At 36.6% G+C, this 25,626-nt stretch overlaps 1 protein-coding gene across 1 annotated transcript in view; it reads left to right on the top strand.

Moving 5' to 3' along the window:
* Window positions 1–25,626, top strand: part of LOC103082541 (WD repeat-containing protein 70) — a gene marked incomplete at its 3' end in the record, with an annotated part of 119,583 nt that overhangs the window by 31,674 nt on the left and 62,283 nt on the right. The window contains exon 7 of the mRNA XM_007447918.1: window positions 20,611–20,670. Coding sequence (XP_007447980.1) covers window positions 20,611–20,670 — 60 coding nt within the window. The remainder of the gene's footprint in view (window positions 1–20,610; window positions 20,671–25,626) is intronic.

The raw sequence follows: 25,626 nt of genomic DNA, 5'->3' as shown, positions 1-25,626 counted from the left end.
AGCAGGAAGGCAGAAGGGATAAAGAAGGCTACTCATTTTGAACTTTATATCTTTCTGTCACATAAGAAATACAATATTTACTTTAGGGATCCAGGATTCTAGCTAAAATTCAATGCTTCCATTACAAAGGATGGATGATGGGGGCAGCAACTAGCAACTATGTAGTGTGCATGAATTTATACTCAGTGCTTGGTACTTTCACTTATAGTAATTGCAAATTATTTATTTACTTTTTAAATCTCTTTAGGCATTGTGAATAGTCCTTTAATATTGTATCAATGTGACATACTTATGTATACTCTATTTATTTGATTTCATTTTGCACATTGTGGACATGTTAGCTGCCTTTCTCCAAAGTCTCAAAAGACATAGTTTATGTTTACTAATGCAATCTTTTAACTCCTAGGATTTGGTTACTATATTAGCATGTATGGATTTCATTTGAATTCCTGTCTGTTTCATCCTGCTATTTAATTATTCTACTGTTTTTATTTCTTCTGGAATGAGGTGCAATCTTTATGGTTCATTTTGTTAAGGAGAGATTCCATAAAACTAGTCTTGGCTAAGATTTTAGTCAAGTTCAACTATATATGTCAAGTTTGTTTATATAGAGGATCTTTGAAACGTTCATAAAGAAATTGAGGCGTAGGAATGGATTTTTGTTTTGAACTTTACAAAAGCTTTCCCAGTAAGAGATCTTAACAAAGAAAGTACATTTTAAATGCTCTTACTTTAGGAGAATGTGCTTCTTTAGTGAAGCAAGTTATAACTGTAAACAAAATAAGCAATTTTCCCTCAATTGAATTTATGATTGTCATTTTTTTAAAAAAGAGTTTTACCTCCTTCCCACTTTCTTTTATTATTTCCCACAACTGACATATAATTCATTGTTCATTTAGCACTGGCTCTATCAGTAATTCAAGATTTTTTTTAAGGACATGTCTAATCTCTCATTAAAGTAGGATAATATAGAGAAGGCCTGATTTGTAAATGTATTAGACCTCACCAATTCCTATTTGCCAATTAATTCTCTCTGACAAAAGAGTCTGTCAGTTTTGAGTGGACACTGATCAAAACGGTAATGCTTCCTTCCCATTCCTCCAGTTTCTGCTTGTTAAAATTCTGTCTAGCCTTTGGAGACCATCTCAAACGTGACTTCCTTCAAACAGCCTCTCCAGATACCAGCTGCACGTGCTACTTCCCAGGCCTGTTTTCTCCCTTGTATAACAAACTTAAGCTATTTTTCTTGTGAAATCATTACTTGTATTCTTGTGTTAACTACTGTGCCTCTCCTTTGCAATCCTTTGTGATGACCTTAGGTACAGGGATTTGTATATAAATAGTACAGTAGTTTTTAAAAACTTGCAACCTCTGGTGTAGTGCCTTTACTGTAGTACATAGAGTAAATATTTGTCAGTTGGAATTGAATGTGTTTGGTTTTTATAATTGAAAACCTCATTTTATGACATTTGAGAGTGTTTTCTATTTTTGACATATAAATCCCTAGTTTTTACAGGGAAAATGGAAGTTGAGATAGAGGACTGAACAGAAAAAATGTGAGCATGAAAATGCAAAAAGACACCTTGCTTTGTAACAGCCATTATATATGCCTTGTCCTAAGCTTAAAATTTAGTTACATAATAGTTTAATAATTGTAAGAACTGCCCCACAGTTGAATGAGATTACTTAATTTAATCGTATAGACTATAATTGCTTATGAACCTACCTTTTAAATGAGGCAAACAAAAGTTGTAGTTTTCTCTTCTTAAAACAGTCCCACAAAGTTTAAAATGTGATTGTTTTGATTGAGGTATAATTATATATAGTAATGTGCACAGATCTTAATGTTTCAGTTTGAACAATTTTGACAGTTTTGTATACACCAGGTGTAGCCACCATCCCAAACAAGATACAGGACATTCCTGTCACCCAAATAGTTCTTTGTGCCCTCTTCTAGTCACAGACTTTTAAAAAATGAGCTCTTGATAGCACTAGAATTGGAAGGAAAATTACCAGAGAACATACTGATTGTTTTACATTAAGAACTATAGCTCCTGCTTGTGGTTGATTTTTTTAATATGCATTTCACTTCAGTTGCTGGTTAGTAGTTGCTTTAGTGTTGCTGCTGAAGTCACTGGATTGGAAGTGTTAATGTTGTTTGTCATAACTTTTTTTTGATGACAAGCTTGCTTTTCACTCATTTTTCCTTTGTTCCTTTTTACTTATCTACAGTGGTAATAAAATTGTTCTTTCAAATAGAATGCAAATGAAAATGGTATGCAAGCCATAATTGAACTTTGCCAAACTATACCAACTGTTAAGTAATTAGAAGTATTTAGTGAGTATTTGAACGTATATTATTATTTTGCTTTGAACTGAATAAGTGAACAAAAATTCAAGGGGATAGAGTCAGGAAAGAGGTGAAAAATGCTTTTTAAACCATACCTATTATATGTGCATAATTCTGATATTTATTTTAAAGGTAAAGAAGGTTGTAACATAATCAAATGGAAACTCTGGGATTATTGAGGATTTTCATTATCCTTGCTGTCCCATTTCCCGTTCCTACAGAAAATTGAAAGTTGCTTTTTTATCACTGTAACTAAAGGCTAGACGTAGCAGTGACTTTTTAGTTGTGAGCACCTGTTTTCCATGAGCTTTCTCTGACTCCCTGGTTGGCATGTTCTGTGGTAGAGAGTCCAATTTGGGTCACCACTGTGCTTCCCTGACTTCTGGGCTGAGGCTTCTCATCCCTTGGCCTTGGTCATTGCCAACCACTTGTATCAGTCAGTCTCTCTCTTGCATAGGCAAAGGTTGAAGAATTAAAAGTGGACAAAAACTCTCTTTTATTCTCAGGAGTTGATCTATATGAGGAATGAGATGATGCCTGTAAACAACATATGGATTGACACATACTGAGTACTCAAAACTGCTGGATTTTAACGTTGTTTTCATCATCATTACCAATATTTGATTAATGACCAATTTTAATTTAATAGCAGCTGACTGGAGAAAAAAGTTTTTAAAAAACAATGTGAGGAAACTGAATGATTTTAACTTCAGAGGAAAATTAGTGGTCTTTAAAACAGAGCAATTTAATTACACCTGCAAGATTCTGTCAGCAGAGGATGCTAGAAGCTCTATTCCAAAATCCAGTGAATGTGTTCATTACTGTTTCCAAACTAATGTGGGAAGGTCTTCATTCTTTAAGATGGGCACCAGGGGGCAGTAGAAGCATTTTAGCTTTTGGCGTGAATCCATTTTTTTCAACTGTCTCCTTTATACAGTGGAAGGAAAAAAAGAATCTTATAAACAATGTCTTCTAAAAGTTGGGACAGGTGAGGTTTAAGTTGAGATTAATGTTGGAGTAATTACCTTTTTTTTTGAAGAAGAATGTAGAAAAATTCTTTATTCTTTTGTGATTTGAGAATATTGTGACAGTAGTATAAAGTGTGTTTTTTTATCTTTCTTTTTTTTTTTGCGGTACGCAAATGGCCTCTCCCATTGCGGAGCACAGGCTCCGGACGCGCAGGCTCAGCGGCCATGGCTCTCATAACTTTTTTTTGATGACAAGCTTGCTTTTCACTCATTTTTCCTTTGTTCCTTTTTACTTATCTACAGTGGTAATAAAATTGTTCTTTCAAATAGAATGCAAATGAAAATGGTATGCAAGCCATAATTGAACTTTGCCAAACTATACCAACTGTTAAGTAATTAGAAGTATTTAGTGAGTATTTGAACGTATATTATTATTTTGCTTTGAACTGAATAAGTGAACAAAAATTCAAGGGGATAGAGTCAGGAAAGAGGTGAAAAATGCTTTTTAAACCATACCTATTATATGTGCATAATTCTGATATTTATTTTAAAGGTAAAGAAGGTTGTAACATAATCAAATGGAAACTCTGGGATTATTGAGGATTTTCATTATCCTTGCTGTCCCATTTCCCGTTCCTACAGAAAATTGAAAGTTGCTTTTTTATCACTGTAACTAAAGGCTAGACGTAGCAGTGACTTTTTAGTTGTGAGCACCTGTTTTCCATGAGCTTTCTCTGACTCCCTGGTTGGCATGTTCTGTGGTAGAGAGTCCAATTTGGGTCACCACTGTGCTTCCCTGACTTCTGGGCTGAGGCTTCTCATCCCTTGGCCTTGGTCATTGCCAACCACTTGTATCAGTCAGTCTCTCTCTTGCATAGGCAAAGGTTGAAGAATTAAAAGTGGACAAAAACTCTCTTTTATTCTCAGGAGTTGATCTATATGAGGAATGAGATGATGCCTGTAAACAACATATGGATTGACACATACTGAGTACTCAAAACTGCTGGATTTTAACGTTGTTTTCATCATCATTACCAATATTTGATTAATGACCAATTTTAATTTAATAGCAGCTGACTGGAGAAAAAAGTTTTTAAAAAACAATGTGAGGAAACTGAATGATTTTAACTTCAGAGGAAAATTAGTGGTCTTTAAAACAGAGCAATTTAATTACACCTGCAAGATTCTGTCAGCAGAGGATGCTAGAAGCTCTATTCCAAAATCCAGTGAATGTGTTCATTACTGTTTCCAAACTAATGTGGGAAGGTCTTCATTCTTTAAGATGGGCACCAGGGGGCAGTAGAAGCATTTTAGCTTTTGGCGTGAATCCATTTTTTTCAACTGTCTCCTTTATACAGTGGAAGGAAAAAAAGAATCTTATAAACAATGTCTTCTAAAAGTTGGGACAGGTGAGGTTTAAGTTGAGATTAATGTTGGAGTAATTACCTTTTTTTTTGAAGAAGAATGTAGAAAAATTCTTTATTCTTTTGTGATTTGAGAATATTGTGACAGTAGTATAAAGTGTGTTTTTTTATCTTTCTTTTTTTTTTTGCGGTACGCAAATGGCCTCTCCCATTGCGGAGCACAGGCTCCGGACGCGCAGGCTCAGCGGCCATGGCTCACGGGCCCAGCCGCTCCGCGGCATGTGGGATCTTCCCGGACCGGGGCACGAACCCGTGTCCCCTGCATCGGCAGGCGGACTCTCAACCGCTGCGCTACCAGGGAAGCCCTAGTCAAACCTTTTAATGCCCCTTTTTAATGCAAATTTAGGTCTCCTTTTCAGCTGACTACTTATCTTGTAATCATGAAAATAAGTTATTATGTTTTCCCTTGTATCCTTTATTATTTATTACAGCCATATACTTATCTTCTGGATTCACAGAACCCTTGTTCATTTCTGCAGACAATCCCTTGGACATCTTCTTTCTCAGAACTTCTTTTCCCCTTTACCCAAGGATTTTTACTATCATCAGTACTTTATGTGTAGTAATGAAATTCTCTTCTTCTTTTATTCCCCCTGACTCTCTCTGCTTATAACACCGCAGTTTTTTTTCACACTTTGTATTTTTGATCTTACGTTCAGTGGGTTGCATTATTTATACTTCATAGTTCTATTAATACTATTGTAATTGGCCCTGCCGGAGTCCTTCACTTGTTATTTATCTATGTGTAATCCTCCTCTTTTTTATCTTTTGCTTTCATTTCTCTTTTTTTCCCATTTCTTATGTCTTCCTACATATGCTTCACCTTTTGGCTCTGTTTCATGTATGTTTCATTTTACCTTAAATTTTTTTTTTTTAACATCTTTATTGGAGTATAACTGCTTTACAGTGTTGTGTTAGTTTCTGCTGTATGACAAAGTGAAGCAGCTATATGCATACATATATCCCCATATCCCCTCTCTCGTGTCTCCCTCCCACACTCCTTATCACACCCCTCTAGGTGGTTGCAAAGCACCGAGCTGATCTCCCTGTGCCATGCAGCTGCTTCCCACTAGCTATCTGTTTTACATTTGGTAGTGTATATATGTCCATGCCACTCTCTCACTTCATCCCAGCTTCCCCTTCCCCTTCCCCATGCCCTCAAGTCCATTCTCTATGGCTGTGTCTTTATTCCTGTCCTGCCCCTAGGTTCATCAGAACCATTTTTTTTTAGATTCCATATACATGTGTTAGCATATGGTATTTGTTTTTCTCTTTCTGACTTCACTCTGTATGACAGACTCTAGGTCCATCCACCTCACTACAAATAACTCAATTTTGTTTCTTTTTATGGCTGAGTAATATTCCATTTTATATATGTGCCACATCTTCTTTATCTATTTACCTTAAAATTTAAAAAAGAAATTGCATGCAGTGTAATTAAATTCCCCCCCCCCGCCATTTTTTACTCTCAGTTTATTACTTTAAAGTTTTACTTTGAGTTACTTTATTTATTGATCTCATTTTGTTTTCTTCTGTCTTCCAACTAGTAAGTATTCTTAAGAGCAAAGGTCATGTAATTATTTTTTGCACTCCTCTAGATGTTAAAGAAGCTGTAAAAACAGACATCAGTTTTTCAGGTTAGTAGGTATAAACACAGTATTTGAAAGTGAAATGTCTCCGTTGATCTTTCACCCCTTCTATTTACATGGGTAGAAGTGGAGGATTTGCATATGTCAATTTTGAAAAAGATTTCTTAGTGCTGTAATTCAAAAAAGTGCTTTTAAAAAAATCTTTACAAAATCATTAATGTTTACCTGTATTGATATGTCTTTTATAATCTGTTACCAAGATTATAAAGTTTGCATTTGAGTACATTTTATATTTTTAAGTGCCAAATTGATAAAATAGCGTATAAGTAAATATTTAAGCAGCACCAACAGAGCTTACTTTAAAAAAAAATTCTTCTATAGACCTTGATTCTTATTTGGAGGGACATTTTGTTCATACTATTTGTGCTGAGTGCTGGAAGTACAGCTAATTGTGAATTTGAAATAAGACTAAGACCACCAAGTTGATTCAGATAGCCTACCAGGCAGCTGTTGGATAGTAATTTTGCCATTTCTCTACTCGTCTGGGTTGGAATCAGGGAGTCTTTGTTCACCTCTGCATGCTGCAGAACCTTGAACACTACAAATGGGGTTTAAATTTTTTTTTTTTTTATTAAATGAAGGAGTTAATGGCATAGTCTTGATTTTTACTCTCATAAAAAGTGATGCTCGGGACTTCCCTGGTGGTTCAGTGGTTAAGACTCTGCACTTCCACTGCAAGGAGCACGGGTTCAATCCCTGGTCCAGGTAGTTCCAAATGCCACACAGTATGGCCAAAAAAAAAAAAAAAGTGATGCTCTAACAAACCAGGAATTCAGTGTTAAGCCACAGTTCACTATCTGCAGTCCCCTTTTGTTTGATTTATGATAAAGAAATAAGCGTATGCTCAAATCTAGAGCCCAGCAATAGTGCTGACAGTAAGTGGATACTTCCTTTGTACAGCAAAGTTCTAAGCACTTAAAGTGAAATAACTCATTTAATCCTCCTACTTCTATTATCCTCTTTTGAAGATGAGGAAACTGATACTCAGGGGCACTAACTTCTCCAAAGCCACAGTAAACGGTGGAGCCAGGTTTCAAATCTAGGAAAATCTACTCCAGAATGCATGTGTTTAACCAGTATGCCTTCCTTTACCACTGGTTGTGACCTATTCTCCTTCTCAAGGTCATCAGTTGTCTCTCCTACACTTGTCTCATGCCCCAACCATACAAGCTATTAGCAGTCTTTGAATATGACTAGTCTTTCATGCATTCCCGCATGCTTTTCCTTCTGTGTGGACCCTGGTCAATACTTAGTACAACTCCATTCTCTTGGTAGTCTATGTAAGTAGTGCCCCTGTGGGTAATGTTGTGACGGACCTGTCTCCATCAAGGAAGCACCTTTTCATTTTGCAGGATCCAATTTTTCTCATTGTGAAAGGAGTGCATTTTCTCCTTTGAAAAGCATTCACTGACAAAGGGAGAGTTGAATACCTCCTTCCTTATGCTACTTGTATATTAGTTATCTTCCTCTGTTATTTAAAAATTTTTATAACAGCTTTACTGAGATATACCTAATACCCTCAAATTCATAATTTTCAGCAATTCAGTGGCTTTTAGTATAACCATAGAGTTAGTTGTGCAACCATCACTGCTAACTCATTTTAATACATTTTTATCCTTCCAAAAAGCAACCTTGTAGCCTTTCACTTTCATTCCCTATTCTCCCTCTGCTAGCCTTCCTCCAACTCTTGGCAATCACTAATCTACTTTCTGTCTGTATGGATTTGCCTATTCTGGACATTTCATATCAATGGAATAATACAGTAAGTAGTCTTTTGTGACTGATTTCTTTCACTTAGCATAATGTTTTCAAGGTTCATCCATGTTGTGGCATGTATCAGTACTTCATTATTTATTTATTTATTTTTTGCGGTACGCGGGCCTCTCACTGTCGTGGCCTCTCCCGTTGTGGAGCACAAGCTCCGGACGCGCAGGCTCAGCGGCCATGGCTCACGGGCCCAGCCGCTCCGCGGCATGTGGGATCTTCCCGGACCAGGGCACGAACCTGTGTCCCCTGCATCGGCAGGCGGACTCTCAACTGCTGCGCCACCAGGGAAGCCCACTTCATTACTTTTTATTGCCAAATAATATTCTATTATATGTACATACTACATTTAAAAAAATGCATTCATTAGTTGATGGACATTGGGTGTTTACATTTTTTGGCTATTATGAATAATGTTACTATGAATATTTGTCTAGAATTATTTGTACGGATGTATGTTTTTGGGTTTTTTGGGGTGTATATCTAGGAGTGGAATTGTTAGGTCATATGATAACTCTGTGTTTAACATTTTGAGGAACTGCCAAACTGTTTTCCAAAGTAGTTGCATCATTTTACAATCCCATCAGTAGTCTGTGAGAGTTCAATTTCTCCACATCCTCACCAACACATTTTATTGTTTGTCTTTTTGATTATAGCCATCTTGGTGGATGTGATGTGGTATCTCATTGTGGTTTTGATTTGTATTTCCCTAAAGAATAATGATGTTGAACATTGTTTCATGTGCTTATGGGCCTTTTGTATGTCTTATTTGGAGAAATGTCTCTTCAGCTCTTCTGCCCGTTTCAGTTGGGTTATTTGTTTATTATTGAGTTATAAGGATTCTTTATGTATTCTGGACACAGATTCCTTCTTAGATACTTGATTTGCAAATATTTTCTTTCATTCTGTGGGTTGTCCTGTCACCTTCTTTGATGGTATACTTTGAAGTATAATAATTTAAAATTTTGGTGGAGTCCAGTTTTTCTGGTTTTTCTATTGTTGCTTGTGCTTTTGGTGTCATATCTAAGTAGCCTAACCCAAGGTTGTGAACATTTACTCCTATGTTTTGTTTTGTTTTTTTCCTGCGAGTTTTATAGTTTTAGTCACATTTAGGTCTTTGGTATATTTTGAGTTAATTTTTGTGTATGATTTGACATAGGACACTCTCCTATTATTGTACTTGTCACAACTATGATAAAATGATCATTGTTGTGATAGTTATTTGTTTACAAGTGTGCACCTTCTGTAGTTTCTGAGCTCTATGAAGACAGTGCCTGTGTCTTCCTTATTTTGGGTTTCCTGGTGTTTAGCATGTAGTACCTGGCACTTAGGCTTTATTAGGTACAGCTTACAGTGAGTCTGTCTGTGGCCTTGAACGTTTTATCTTGAGGATACAGAGAAAAACTTTTAAGAGTACATGTAAAATATAAATAGTTAATAAATACGTCCCCATATTTTAGAAAGGATGGATAAACTCTGCTTGTGTATTTTTTTTCTCATGGATTTCATGTTAATTTTCTTTTAAAAACAAACTGTCATTACTAGGTGATTTATATCTTTAGTTAAGAATGAATATATTTGAGCATGTACTGTATGTCAGACACTGTGCTAAGTACTGAAGATGCAAATTAAATAAGACTTAGTATCTGTCCTCAAGGATTTTACAGACTAGTGAGGAGATGACAAGTAAAAAATCTGCTTTTGTTCTCTAGCAAGAAATGCCCAAGAGCAATTTAAAATATTTTGTTGTAGTAGTGGTAGCTTTAGACATTATGGAAAGTATGATGGAGTATTAATAATTTGTCTGTTCCATATTTGGTGGGATGAATAGGGTGTAGAATTGCTAGAGCTAGGACTGTAGAATGAATACAAGAGAATCTATACAGATTGGCTTTGGGGATGCCTTTAATTTTCACTATACCTTTTACAGTTGTGAAGCATATACATGCTTTTGCATGTATGCAGAGTTACATTAAATAACATATGGTATCTATTCTGCAGTGTTAGTTTTCAAGAGAGCTATAGTAGGGGGCAAGGATTAAAATATATTTTTTCTCAGTATGAGGTGAATTTGATAAAAATTTATTATGTCTCAAGCTTCTTTTATTTTTCCAAATAAATTAATTTTCACTAATTTGACTGATACCTTGACATTTTTTATAGTCAAAATTAGTACAGTCTGTGCATCTTTAACTGAATATCAAAAGATTGCCCAAGTAATAACTCAATTTTTATAAAAAACAGTTATGAAATCTTAAACATAACTCAAAGTACTACAGTGTATAACCCATGTTGAACTAATTCTGCACTGCATATCTAAGATTCTGAAAGTTGGTGAAACTTTTCTATCTCAAGGCATTTTATACCTGGTCTCAAACAATTTCTCAAATGTGTACTTTCAGGTTAAAACCTTTATAGACATAGGCTCATAATAATATCTTACTTATAATGGGGTTGTAGTTATAAAGTGTTTTGGCACATTAACTCATTTGGTCATCACGGCAACTCTGCGAAGCTAACAGGTTAAGTGTTACTATAGAGGAGGCATTATGTTGTAAAAGTGCACAGACTTTGGGGCCAGACTTCTAAGTTCAGATTCCCTCTCAGTCACTTACCAGTTATGTGACCATAGACAAATTACTTAACCTCTCTTTGCCTCAGTGTCCTCATCTTTAAAATGGGGTGATAATAGGACCTATCAAAGAGTTGTGAGGATTAAATTACTTAGTATATAAGTGGTGCCTTGAGCAGTGCTTGGCCCATAGTATGCATGTATATGCTAGCTGTTACTATTGTTATTATTATCTATATACAGTAGATGGTTAAGGAAATAGAGGCTCTATGAAGAAGGGAGTTTTTTCATTCTTACCACTAGTAAGTAACAGAATCCAGATTCCTGTCCTGCTGTTGCCTTGAGTCTTTAAAACAATATGAGTTTTATTAAGTACCTGTTGAATGAATGGTTGTATGCATTGGAAAAAAAATCCCATGTTGCCTGGCAGTTTGGAAAATTGAATTATAGAATAAGATTTTTGCTAAATTGAAAGTTAAATTTGACTTCCAAGATTTTCCAATGAAAGAGAAAGACAAATACTATATGGTATCACTTATATATAGAATCTAAAAAATAATACAAGTGAATGTATATGCAAAAGAGAAACAGACTCATAGATACAGAAAACAAACTTGTGGTACCAAAGAGCAGAGGGAAAGGGGGAGGGACAAATAAGGGGTATGGGATTAACAAATACAAACTACTATATATAAAATAGATAAGCAACAAGTGTATACTGTATAGCACAGAGAATTATACCTGTTATCTTGTAATAACATATAATGGAGTGTAATCTGCAGAAATACTAAATCACTATGCTGTATGCCTGAAACTAACACAATATTGTAAATCAACTATACTTCAATAAAATAAAATAAAAGAAACAATGTTACATGTTAGTCTTCCTGTTCCGGGGTAATAAAAACTTAACAAATGGAAAAAAAAGATTTTCCAGTTGAATATCTTTTTTTAGGTTATAGAAATTATCTTAAGGTATAAAATGTAGCTCAGGCAATATACTATAAAGCTGTAATAGGACTGGTGAACTTGTGTTGCAGTAAAGTGGTAATCTCAGAAAACTTTTGCTTCTCATACTTTATTATTATTATTATTTTGGCCGTGCCATGCAGCTTGCAGGATCTCAGTTCCCTGTCTAGGTCACGGCATTGAAGGCCTGGAATCCTCACCACTAGGCCACCAGGGAACTCCCTGCTTCTCATGCTTTAATGTGCACATAAGTCTCCTGGGGACCTTATTAAAAAGCAGATTCTGGTTTAGTAGGTCTGGGAGAGGTCCAGCATTCTGAATTTTAACAAGTTCCTGGGTGATGCCCCTGGTGCTGCTCTGTGGACTGTACTTTGAGTAGCAAGGCATTAGAGAGCCTTCTGTGAGAACAGTGGCACTATCAGTCTGAGGTTTGTATTAATCTTTACTCCACTTATAAAAGTGCTTTGTTTCCCAAAAGAATCATTGTAACAAATTCTTATTCTTTGTAGATAAGAGGCTAAGGACTTGAAGTTTTGAGGGGATAATTAGTTCAAGTTGTGAAGATGTGAGAATGGTGTGTACATTGTTGCCACTGACATGGTGGAGTTGGGCCTTTTTTAGGTATAGGACAAATGGTAAAACTCAGGGACTCCAGTCTGAGCTGGTGAAATTTTCTCTCTTCCTTTATAGTTGTAAAGGAAAGCCTTCTCTTTTGGGTAGGGGTAAAGAAGTGGGAGGGGAGAATTTGATTATAGGGGCCTTAGAAAGCCAGGTTGTTCCTTCTTAATTCTGGCAAGCTCAACCTCTGTTCTTCTGTTCTTGCCTGGAGTGGTTAATTATGTGGGTAAGGGTGGGATCTTAATGCCTACATTGATAAGTAATCAATGAAAAATAAATACCACTGCAAATGATAGGAATATTGATAGGCTCTTTAGAGATTAATATCTTTTGAGAAATGATCTGCTTTTTGATTATGTATGAAACTTTTTTGTTTTTTTAATGATATTTATTTTCTAGCTTTATTGAGGTATAACTGACAAATAAAAATTGTATGTATTGATACTTAACATGTATAATGTGATGGTTTGATATATGTATACATTGTGTAATGATTACCACAATCAACTTAATTAACACATCCATCGCCTCACACAGTCACCTTTTTCTTTTTTTTGGTATGGCAAGAACACTTAAGATCTATTCTTTGAGCAAACTTCAAGTGTACAGCACAGCGTTATTAACTGTAGTCACCATGCTGTACCTTTGATCCTCAGAACTTATTTATCTTGTAACTGAAAGTTTGTACCCTTTGACCAGAAACTTCTTAAAAACATTAATTTTTCTAAACTTAACCTGGAATAACATTCTACAAATGAGAATTTCTAAAACAATATGTGTGATGCTCTGAGAAGTTACAATTGGGACTAAAGGTGGTGGAGAAGCATTAAAGGTTCTCAGTGAGAAATCCAGTAGGAAGAGTAATATCATGGTAGTGAGCAGTGTGGAGTAAAGTAAAGAAGATGGAAGTCAGGGAAGGACATAGGGTAGTGTTCTTAGTTCCAGATGTGAGTTTAAGGTAGACCGTGTCATCATAGAATGTCATGAATTACCTGGTCCAACTCTTTCACTTTTACAAGTGGAAAAGCTGAGGTTCTATACAGTTAAATGGCTGAGTGAAGATTACAAGTGGCAGTTAATGTCCGAGTCATGTCTAGATTTCAAGTCTTTGAACTTAGAGAGAAATAAGAATAAAAGCTGACATATTCATAAAATTTTAGGGTGTTAGGAAATGACAGGGTATACTTTCATGGTAGCGTTGAAAATAAATGTCATTTGATATAAATTCTGTTGGCTAATTACCTGCCATTGTTTTATGATAAATAAACATAGAAAATTGTCATCTTTGTGTTTATTGCTAATGTGTTTTTTTAAAGAAGTGATTTCTGATAAAATATAAGAATGAACTATCCTTTTCGAGTTTCTCGGCCCTCACACAAGTATAAAAATTATGTAACAGTGTGCTCTTAAGTTATGTTACTAAGAAATGTTCTCTAAGATTTCAGCTTGCAATAGGGCATAAGTGGTTTGAAGGTAATTTAGAAGTGGTTTGGGAATACTGCTAATTGAAGGATTGGAACCAGCTGCGAGATTTAGCTAGAAAATTGTCTTTCCTTCCTGCAATATTTTAGACATGTAACTTTACATTTTTGGAGGAAGATTTTAAACATTGGATAAATGATTTTTTTTGACACTTACCTAACATTTATTAGAGTATTGCAAAGTATTCAGGCATAAGAGTATGCATCTTTTAATCTTTTCTTGTTTGCTTATGTGTGTTGTATCTATTAAATTTTTTTTTTTAGTTTTGGCAAAATACACATAATGTAAAATTTACAGTCTTAATCATTTTTTAAAATTTATCTTATTTTATTTTTAAAAATTAATTAATTAATTAGCTTATTTTTGGCTGTGTTGGGTCTTTGTTGCTGCACTCAGGCTTTCTCTAGTTGCGGCAAGCAGGCATCTCATTGCGGTGGCTTCTCGTTGCAGAGCACGGGGTCTAGGTGTGCAGGCTTCAGTAGATCTACATCTACTGCAGGCTTCAGTAGATGTGGCGTGTGGGCTCAGAAGTTGTGGCTCGCAGGCTCTAGAGTGCAGGCTCAGTAGTTGTGGTGCACAGGCTTAGTTGACATGTGGGATCTTCCCAGACCGGGGATTGAACCTGTGTCCCCTGCATTGGCAGGCAGATTCTTAACCACTGAGCCACCAGGGAAGTCCCAGTCTTAATCATTTTAAAATGTACGGCTCTGTAGTGTTACATTGCTGTGCAGCCAGTCTCCAGAACTCTTTCATTTTTGCAAAACAGAAACTCTATACCCATTAAATGACAACTTTCCATTTCCACCTCTTCCCCCAAACTCTGGCAACCACTGTGCGTTCTGTCTCTATGAATTTGACTACTCTGTATACCTCAGATGAGTGCAATTATACAGTATTTCTCTTTTTGTGAGTGGCTTATTTCACTTAGCATAATGTTCTCCGGGTTCATCCATGTTGTAGCATGTGTCAGAATTTCCTTCCTCTTTAAGACTGAATAATATTCCACTGTATATTTATACCACTGTTCCTTCATCCATGGATGGACAGTTGAGTTGCTCCTACCTTTTGACTATTGTGAATAAAGCTGCTTTGAACATGAGTGTACAAACATCTCTTTGACACACTGCTTTTCAGTTCTTTGGGGTATATACACCAATAGAATTGCTGAATCATAAGGTAATTCTTGTTTAAGTTTTTTTAAGAACTACCATTACTGTTTTACATAGCAGCTGCACCATTTCCCTCCAGCAGTGTATGTGTTCCAGTTTCTGTTCATCTTTGCTAAGACTTATTTTGTTTTTCTTTTTTTCCCTTAAGTATTAGCTTTTGCATTGGGTATGAAGTGGTATCTCATTGTGGGTTTTTTTTTTAAATAAATTTATTTATTTATTTTTGGCTGTGTTGGGTCTTCGTTGCTGCGCACGGGCTTTCTCTAGTTGTGGCGAGCAGGGGTATTCTTTGTTGCAGTGGTTGGACTTCTCATTGCAGTGGCTTCTCTTGTTGTGGAGCATAGGCGCACGCATGGGCTTCAGTAGTTGTGGCGCATGGGTTCAGTAGTTTTGGCATGCGGGCTCAGTAGTAGTGGCTCGTGGGCTCTAGAGTGCAGGCTCAGTAGTTGTGACACATGGGCTTGGTTGCTCCGCGCATGTGGGATCTTCCTGGACCAGGGCTCGAACGTGTGTCCCCTGCACTGGCAGGTGGATTCTTAACCACTGCGCCACCAGGGAAGCCCTCTCATTGTGGTTTTGATTTGCATTTCCCTAAGGATTAGTGATGTTGAGTATCTTTTCATATGCTTGTTGGTCATCTGTATAACTTCTTTGCAGAAATAACTATTGAAGTTCTTTGCCAAATTTTGAATTGGGTTTTTTTCACTGTAGTTGTTGAGTCATAGGAGTTTTAAATATATTCTGGATATTAACACCATATCAGATATATGATTTGCAGATATTTTCTCCCGTTGTGTAGGTTGCCTTTTCACTGTGTTAATTGTGTCTTTTGATGCCTCGGTGATTTTTTTGAAATCTCAATTCTTATCAAATTACTCTACATGGCTCAGAGCTTAAATTTCAGATTCTTGGCATTGTATACAATCTGGCCTATAATGAACTCTCTGGGTTAACATTAAAAAAAAAATACCCCCCACCCCGACACCACACATCCTTCTCTTTTTTCCTGCCCAGGAGTTTAAACTCTAGCCAGGCAAAAATATTTGCAACTCAGAAAGTGTCAAGATTCATCTTATTCTCGCCTAGATGCCCTCCACATTCATCTAGGGAACTTCTGTTTTTCCAAAAGCATCTCAAACATTTCTTGTATGAAGCCTTTTCTAATCACTCTCTACTTCCCCAGGCACAGTGGAATTGAGTGCTGAACCCTGTGTATCCTTCTGTCATAGCATCTGAAATATTTTAGTTTGCCTGTTTGTTTACCTGTTTTGCTTTGCAGGACTGATAGTTCTTCATGAGCAGAGTCTTTGTTATTGGGCTTTTTATCTTTAACTTAGTTCCTGGTATGTGGTATGTAGTATATAATACTCAATAAATGTTGTTAAGTGAATGTGTGATCAGTGAGTGAGTGAATAAATGAATTAATTTTAAGAGTTACACCAGAATGGACTCTAATTCTGGTTGCTTTTGGTTCTGCACTGGTAACTCTTTCCAAAGTGGTTTCTGGGAGAGAGTGGCGCTCATTTTCAAACTCCTGGTTGGAAATCCCCATTCTCTGTCCCAACTGTTAGCCACTTTGTGGTAGATCTTTATTACTGAGTAGACTTTTTATTTTGACTCATACTACTATACATATATAACTTCTAAAATTTATGACATATTACCCCAGAAAGGTTATAAATGATTTGCAAGTCTTTTGAAAAACACTACAGGGATATATGTATAGTGTATCAGATGGAATTGCTCATGTTATTCTAGATATGTTTGCTATCATTGTTCTTACTGGGGTAAACGAAAGAGCCTGGGAAATAATCCTTTGGTTGGCATTTAAAACCAAACCAAAACAAAAACTGGTATCTTTTCCTTTCTTCCATTAAGACTGTAGCTCTTGTTATGAATTTTGGTAATAAATGACTTCATTTGAAGTCTTGTAGTTTATGATGTCCCCTGGCAGGGAAATCTTGAAAATATTTTACTGTTACAGCAAATTTCACACTGAGCCATATTTCAAAAAGTCATTAGTAAAAGTTCTGGAAAAAGAACAGTCACCATCAAGTGATATGCTACCAAAAGATGGATTGCTACTATTTTAGATGATTTAGTTGTGCCAATTATATGGGCTTTTTATGAGTTATGCCCTACATGATTTCCAGTAAAACTTTGATTTTAAATTTAAACAATACTTATTTAAACATTTAATTCATTCCTAATGTAAATACTGAGCTATTCTGTATTCTTGTAAGTTTTTTCTTTAAATGTCAGACATTGTCTGTATATAGGCACGTTCTGCATTGAATTCAGTGAAATAATTTTCATCCTTCCTTCTGGTGACAGTGTTTTTCTTTCCTGAGTGATGAAAAAGGAATTGGTTATGAAATGATACTATAATAGATTTTTCTTTAAGTAAAACATTTGAACTGTTCTCCTGTTTCTTTCAGGAGTACTTAAGCACCTTTACATGAGTTTTTATTACTTACAAATATTGTCAACTGCAAAGGGAGCAGTGGTTTACATAATTTAATGTAGGGGTAGTCCAGAATTCATTTGTTCAACTTTTAAATTATTTTGGAATTTGTGTTGGAATATTGGTTTCTCCAATATTGGTGTGTGCAGGACTTTTCAAAACATATTAAACCATACTGTAATGTCTTTGTCTTGAAATAAACTGCAAACTCTCCAGCAGTTCCTTGGGTTACTATGAGGTAAGTGTTTTTGTTCAGTGCCTCTTGGTTCCTGATCTCCTTCTTTACTGATCTGTGGTGGTAATCAACTATAGCCACTTCTCAGATGCAAATAGTTTAAGACAAAATTGCCTTTATTTCTCTATACTTGCAACTTTACATTTGCTTTTAGTCTGGGATAGAATCATTTGGTCTTCAAAGGTTTTCACTTTTGGAAAATATGACTGACTCACCAGGCTCACCTGATGCATAGCACCTACTGGTTCTTCTTTATGGACATAAACATTAATGTTTGAGGTAAATTAAAAATAATCTAATGTGATTTATGAGGTAGACATTGTAAGGGCCATTAATACACTCCAAAAACTCTTGTGTCTGCCATATACCAGGTGTTTTGTGGATTGGGGACCCAGAGACGATATATATACACGGTCTTTGAGAAGCATCTCTTGAGTTTGGTTACGGAGTGGTGTGGAGGGAGACCGGTCAAAAATTACAATGTATTATGATAGGTTCTGTGATAGACAAGGAGAGGGTGTCATGGGAGTGCATGGAAGGGCCATTTAACCCAGAGTTTGAAATGTTGAGAAATGCTTCCAGGAGCAGGTCACATCTGAATTGCATCTTAAAGGGTGAGTAGGAATTAGCCAAGTAAAAAGGAAGAGAAGCCTGGAAATAGACCAAGATAATATGACAAGAGAGACAGGAGGTAAGCCTTAGAATAAGTGGTGGCTGTCATTTATTGAGTACCTACTTTGTGCCGAACTCTGTATTATGAGCTTTAAACCACTTGCCTCACAGTAACCTAAGGGGCAGGTGCTATTATCCTGTTTGCAAATGAGGAAACTGAGAGTCATTACTCTCCTGAGGTTATGACAAGGTTAATGAGTATCAGAGCTTGATTTTAAAACCCTAGATTTTCTGGCTTTTTGTCAAGGCTGTTTCCTCCCAAGAAAGAATAGTTTCAAGTTGGAGGAAATAGTTAAGTAGTTATGCTGATGAAAGGTCAGACGTGCAGATTAAGTTCTGAAAAGTGTCCTGGGACATTTATAGTGACTTATTTATTCATTCAAGAAATATTTACTAAGAGTCCTTTAAGTACCAAGAACTGTGCTAGGTATTGGGAATTAAATGACAAGTGCCAAAGTGTTAGAGGTAGAGGGGTGAAAGAAAGTAGATACAATGAGTGAAAACTGTAGTGTGAGGAAGCTTGATTGTAAAGGAAAAGATAGTGGTATAGCAGTAAACCTCGGCGAAATTGGGGTGTGTGTGTGTGTTTTAATATGGGATGTACTTTTTTTTAATATAAATTTATTTATTTATTTTTGGCTGCGTTGGGTCTTCGTTGCTGTGCACGGGCTTTCTCTAGTTGCGGCGAGCGGGGGCTACTCTTCGTTGCGTTACACGGGCTTCTCATTGCAGTGGCTTCTCTTGTGGAGGACGAGCTCTAGGTGCGCGGGCTTCAGTAGTTGTGGCACGCGGGCTCAGAAGTTGTGGCCCATGGGCTCTAGAGCGCAGGCTCAGTAGTTGTGGCTCATGGGGGCTTAGTTGCTCCACAGCATGTGGGATCTTCCCAGACCAGGGATCAAACCCGTGTCCCCTGCACTGACAGGCAGATTCGTAACGACTGCGCCACCAGGGAAGTCACAATATGGGACGTACTTAAATTGTTCATATTCTGAGGAGAAAGAGCCATGGTAGGGGAAAGATTTAAGATAAAATAGAAAGGACTAGTGATTGCTTGGTTCATCAAGGATCCAAAAGAAGGAGGGAAGTTAGGGACCAAAGTCTGTAGATTGCACGTTTTTGTTTGTTTGTTTATTTGTTCTGGGCATGCCACGTGGCTTGTGTTACATGGCTTGTGGGATCTTAGTTCCCCGACCAGAGGTTGAACTTGGGCCCTTGGCAGTGAAAGTGCAGAGTCCTAAACACTGGACCACCAGGGAATTCCCTGAACATGTTTAATTAAGTAGATTGCAAGATAATCCTAACATAAATTTGTAACGGCTGTAACTACCCTGCTCTTGGATAATGGAGACTTGACTAAGCAATGAAACTTCTTATTTAAATGATCAGTGTGACCTCTTATGTCTGATTTATGCATCCATTTTCTTCATCCCTCAGTTATTCTGTCCATACCCTTTCTAACATAGCATGTATTACATTGAAGTAGAGTCATTGATGTTTCCCTCTTAGACCATGTGCTTCTTGGGAGGAGAGAGTAGAGGCTGTGTGTAACGCCACTTAGCATCTGGTATAATCTCACTTTAATAAAGCCTTGCTCAATCGATGAAGCAGTGAATGACTCTGTTCCTTATTTGTATCATTTGAATATCAGTTTTTTGTTTTTTAATCCTTTATGGGTTAAAAAGTATGTATCTATCCTGTGCAAATTTTGTTGTCTGTTATAAACTAAGTACTTTAAGGTATGCCCAAGTACCAAAGAGGACTTTAAAAATTTTCCATATAGGGAGGACCTTATGGTTTCATACAACCTAAAGAATATCTTAGGTTTATCTTTTTAGAGATTTAAGATAAATTTATCATCAGTTCAAAGTGACCAATTGTAATCTATCTAGAACTGCAGAAATAAGATATGCTCACACTTAAAAAAATAATTTAATTTAATTTTTATTTAGTTTTGGTTGCATTGGGTCTTCGTCACGCGGGCTTTCTCTAGTTGCGGCGAGTGGGGGCTACTCTTCATTGTGGTGCGTGGGTTTCTCATTGCAGTGGCTTCTCGTTGTGGAGCACAGGCTCTAGGCGCACAGGCTTCAGTAGTTGTGGCACATGGGCTCAATAGTTGTGGCTCGCGGGCTCTAAAGTGCAGGCTCAGTAGTTGTGGCGCACGGGCTTAGTTGCAGTGATGCAATTTTTAAAAATTAAATTTCCTGTGAGTGTGGTATGTAGTTCCCCCAAATATGTTATATTACTCATCAATGTCGTGGAATTTTCTGTTTTCAGAATCCTGTCCAAAAGATCCCTGACTCGCATGAGATAACGCTGAAGCATGGCACTAAGACAGTAAGTTTTAAAAATTTAATTCTTTTCCCTCAATAACAGGGCTCTCATGGAAAAGTGAACTAATAAGATATATTTATATTAAGGCCAATTATACAATCAACTAGTATCACAAAGCTATAGACATTAAGGAAAATAGATTACTTTTCTGTTCAGTCAAAATAACCATTGCGGGCTTCCCTGGTGGCGCAGTGGTTGAGAGTCCGCCTGCCGATGCAGGGGACACGGGTTCGTGCCCCGGTCTGGGAAGATCCCACATGCTGCGGAGCGGCTGGGCCCGTGAGCCATGGCCGCTGGGCCTGCGCGTCCGGAGCCCGTGCTCCGCAACGGGAGAGGCCACAACAGTGAGAGGCCCGCGTATCGCAAAAAAAAAAAACCATTGCATTTCATTTAAAACAGGAACACTTACTGCCATTGTTATTGTTGGCTTTAAAACCTCTTTCTTTGATATAGGAACATTATAAGTGAAGGAAAGAAAGAATACTTTTTTTGTTACGGTGTGGGAAAATTTTTCATTACCCTTAGCTTCATTTCTATATCAGTAAGAGGCCTGAGTTCATTTTTTAGGTGGATGTTGAGATAAGAAATGAACATAAGATAGTTACTATATGGCTCTAAGATTATATTACTTAGATGTATGGATTATATTTTTATATTTTCATGTTTATGTTATTTAAAAATTAATAATGTAAACATTTTGAGGTATAAGATTAAATCATTTTATCTTATTGTAAAAAAGGATTTAATAATATTAAAAACTGATAGTTGAATGAATGAAACTTGCTTGTGAATGAATGAAAGAATAAAATTATCTTGCTTTCCCTTTATAATTAAGCTACCTTTTTCTAGAAGTCTGACATGTAAAGAAGTAGGAAAATACATCCCATAATGAGGGGGAAAACATCAATCAATAGAAATAGGTCCAGAAATAACACAAATGATAGAATTAATAGCCAAGGATTTTAAAATAGTGATAGTCTTTCCACTAAATTTTTTGCTTTTGAAAATATCATTTCCATAAAATATTTGTGTTAAATACATTGAGTTTATTATTATTTTAAATGAAGTAAACAGTGAGTATTTTAAAATGTCTTAATTTTAACTTTTGCTATGGTAAATACTGACACAAATAACTCATATAAACAGACATTTTGGGGGGGGTTCTCAAAAGATTTTGAGTGTAAAGGGTCTTGAAACCAAACTATCTGAGAACTGCTGCCTTAAGAAATCATTTCCATCTAATTCTTCATATTATACCTACTTTTTATTAAATCACACTTTTGATATTTTTATTCTGAAACCAGGAAAGAATTTTACTAATTTTCATGTTTTTAAGTAAATAAGAAAAAAAATTATAGACTGTAAATACTTAAAAGGAAGCTTTCCTATCATTGAGTCCAGAGATTTTTACAGCTGAGAGATAGTTCATGTTTAACACGTTTTATTTAGATATGCATATTTTTTCAAATCAAATTTTATCTTAAAAATATATATATAATTAAAAAAATACTCCAAGTTATTTTACACATTAATAATCAGAGCTTCTAACTGTACTGTTAGGTTAACTAATTTTTTTGCAGTCTTGCCTTTGCCCTGCATGTATTTCAACGTTTTGGAAATATGTCAGAGATTAAGAAGGTGACTGGCTGGTCTTTTTTGTTTGTTTGTTTGTTTTTAAACTAGTTATTGTAAAAATGTTTACACATTCACAGAAGTATAGAGAATACTGAAAGGAATTCCCATATGTTTATCTCTGAACCTTAACAATTGCCTACATAAGGCCACTCTTATTTCCTATATAATTTACATTTCTAGTAAACCTCCTTCTCCCCATCCCATCTACCTACCTTGTGGGATTATTTAAAAAGAAATTCTAGACTTCATATGATTTCATCTGTAAATATTTCAGTATGAATCTGTAAGAGATAAGGTTGGTCTTTCTCTCTCTCTCCTCCTCTCCCTCTCCTTTTCTGTCTCTCATAATCAGAACATCTTTATTACGTCTAAAGTTTTTTCAATAATTATTTAATATCATCTAATATCCCATTATTCAAATTTCTTCAACTGTCCCATACTTTTTTTTTTTTTAATTTTTGGCTACATTGGGTCTTTGTTGCTGCATGCAGGCTTACTCTAGTTGCAGTGAGCAGGGGCTACTCTTCTTTGTGGTGCGCCAGCTTCTCATCGCGGTGGCTTCTCTTGTTGGAGAGTATGGGCTCAGTAGTTTTGGCTCTCAGGCTGTAGAGCGCAGGTTCAGTAGTTGTGGCGCACGGGCTTAGTCGCTCTGCGACATGTGGGATCTTCCTGGACCAGCCAGGGCTCGAACCCGTGTTCCTGCATCGGCAGGTGGATTCTTAACCACTGCGCCACCAGGGAATCCCCCATACATAGTTTGTTCAAATCAGTATCCAGATGGCATCTGACTCACTCTGAGAAGAGTCATCATTGTTTATTTGTTCTGTCTCTTAATCTATATATTTTTCCTTTTCTTTTTTTCTCCTTGCCATTGAAGAGATATATCTATTTTGTCAGTATACTTACTGTTGACCTGAAACAAATACACTACCAGGTATTTCTTCAGCAAAGATGGGTTTATCTGGGATCAGCAGAGAATTACAATTTGGGGTCTGCAGCCATGGTGAGCCATGCTCAAGTTCCTGCATGGCAAGGGAAGGAGAACCTTTTTATGGGGGTGAAAAGGAAAGTTGGAGGGCTAAACAGATTCCATGGCCTTTCACTGGCTGATGAGTCCTTGCCAGGAAAGAAGAGGAGTCTTTATTCTTCCTATTGAGCTCTACTATCATTTGCAGGGTTTCCCTTTCTGGTATCCCAACTCTATTTAATTGAGGTTTCTGTTTATTAATTTTTTACATTTACCCCTTTGATCACAAGATTTTTCTCTGAAAGCATCACTGATTAAATGTCAGGTTGCCTAGTTTTAGCAGCCTTTTGTCCCTCAGTGTCAGGAAGGACCTTTCTTGGGTGTAGTGTCTCACATCAGAAGGAAATTACATAGATTAGAAACTTATTAAGATCACACTCGAATAACAAGGAGAGGTTGGAGGGAGAACTTTCTGGTACTTTTAAAAAGTCCATATGTTATCAAGATCATAGATATTGGAGATCGTCTGGAGCATTATGTCATCATCAAAGGTTTGGTGACAAACTTCTAACAGGGTTTCTCTGGATATCTTGGGAAAGCTGTCTTATCAGATGTCATCTGCTTCAGTTACAGGAAATCTTTACTTTCAGGTCACCAGATGATGTGCAGGTCCAGTCAGGGTTCGGTGCTTTCTTTCAGTGTGTTATGTCACATGAATTCAAGAATCTATTCCTTGGAGTTTGGTGGCAAAAATATTGGTTAGCAGTGCCTGATAGGGGCCTCTCCAGGGAGGTTGAAAAGAGTTTTTCTGGAGGTGTCTTTTCCAATAGATGAAATCTCCAGGTTGTAAGGTGTGATGCTTTAAGATCTAGATTCAGTTTGCTGATATTTTGTTGAGGATTTTTCTGTTTATATTCATAAGGGATATAGGTCAGTAGTTTTCTTATGGTGATTTTGGTTTTGGCATCAGGGTAATATTTACCTCATAGAACGCTGAAAGCATTTATTTCTCCTATATTTTCTGGAAGAGTTTATGAAGGATTGATTAATTATTCTTTAAGTGTTTGATAGAACTTACCTTGAAGCCAAATAGATATAGACTTTTCTTTGTGGGAAGATTTTTTAGTTTTTAATACATTTATTTATTTATTTGACTGCGTTGGGTCTTTGTTGCTGCGTGCCGGCTTTCTCTAGTTGCGGCGAGTGGGGGCTACTCTTCGTTGTGGTGCGTGAGCTTCTCATTGCGGTGGCTTCTCTTGTTGTGGAGCACAGGCTCTAGGCGGGTGGGCTCAGTAGTTTTGGCACGAGGGCTTCAGTAGTTGTGGCTCGTGGGCTCTAGAGCACAGGATCCGTAGTTGTGGCGCACGGGCTTAGTTGCTCCATGGCGTGTGGAATCTTCCTGGACCAGGGCTCGAACCTGTGTCCCCTGCATTGGCAGACGGATTCTAAACCACTGTGCCACCGGGAAGTCCTCTGGAAAGATTTTTGATTACCAATTTAAGCCCTTATTAAAAATCTATTCAGATTTTCTTTCTTTTTTTTTTTTTTCATGAGTCCATTTTGGTAGTTTGTGTCTTTCTAATAATTTGTACGGTTCATCTAAGTTATATAACTGGTTGGCATGCAATTCATAGAATTTCCTTGTAATCCTCTTAATTTATGTTATCTTCTCTTTCCTTCCTGGTTTTAGTAATTCTTTCTTTTTCTCTTGGCCAATCTAGCTAAAGTTTCTCAATTTTCTCGAAATTTTCAAAGGACCAATTTTTGGTCCCGTTGATTTGCTTTACTTTAAAAATTTCTCTTTTCTACTGAACTCTGCTCTAATCTTTATTTGCTTCCTGTTGCATGCTTTGGGTTTTGTTTCCTCTTCTTTGGTAATTTTTTAAGGTGGAAGATTAAGTTATTGATTTGAGATCTTTCTTCCTTTCTAACATAGGTGTCATAGCCATAAATTTCCCTCTAAAGCACTTCTATTTTAAAATATTGCTTAAATGAATAATTTACTTCTTTTTTTTTTAACATCTTTATTGGAGTATAATTGCTTTACAATGGTGTGTTAGTTTCTTCTTTATAACAAAGTGAATCAGTTATACATATACATATATGCCCATATCTCTTCCCTCTTGTGTCTCCCTCCCTCCCACCCTCCTTATCCCACCCCTCTAGGTGGTCACAAAGTACCGAGCTGATCTCCCTGTGCTATGCGGCTGCTTCCCGCTAGCTATCTGTTTTACATTTGGTAGTGTATATATGTCCATGCCACTCTCTCGCTTTGTCACAGCTTACCCTTCCCCCTCCCCATATCCTCAAGTCCATTCTCTAGTAGGTCTGTGTCTTTATTCCTGTCTTACCCCTAG

The sequence above is a fragment of the Lipotes vexillifer genome, unplaced genomic scaffold (assembly GCF_000442215.2).
Source record: "Lipotes vexillifer unplaced genomic scaffold, Lipotes_vexillifer_v1.1 scaffold1706, whole genome shotgun sequence".
NCBI classification, from domain to species: Eukaryota; Metazoa; Chordata; class Mammalia; order Artiodactyla; family Lipotidae; genus Lipotes; species Lipotes vexillifer.
The sequence above is the reverse complement of the archived record's forward strand: the minus strand, read 5'-3'. Positions and strand labels throughout refer to the sequence as shown.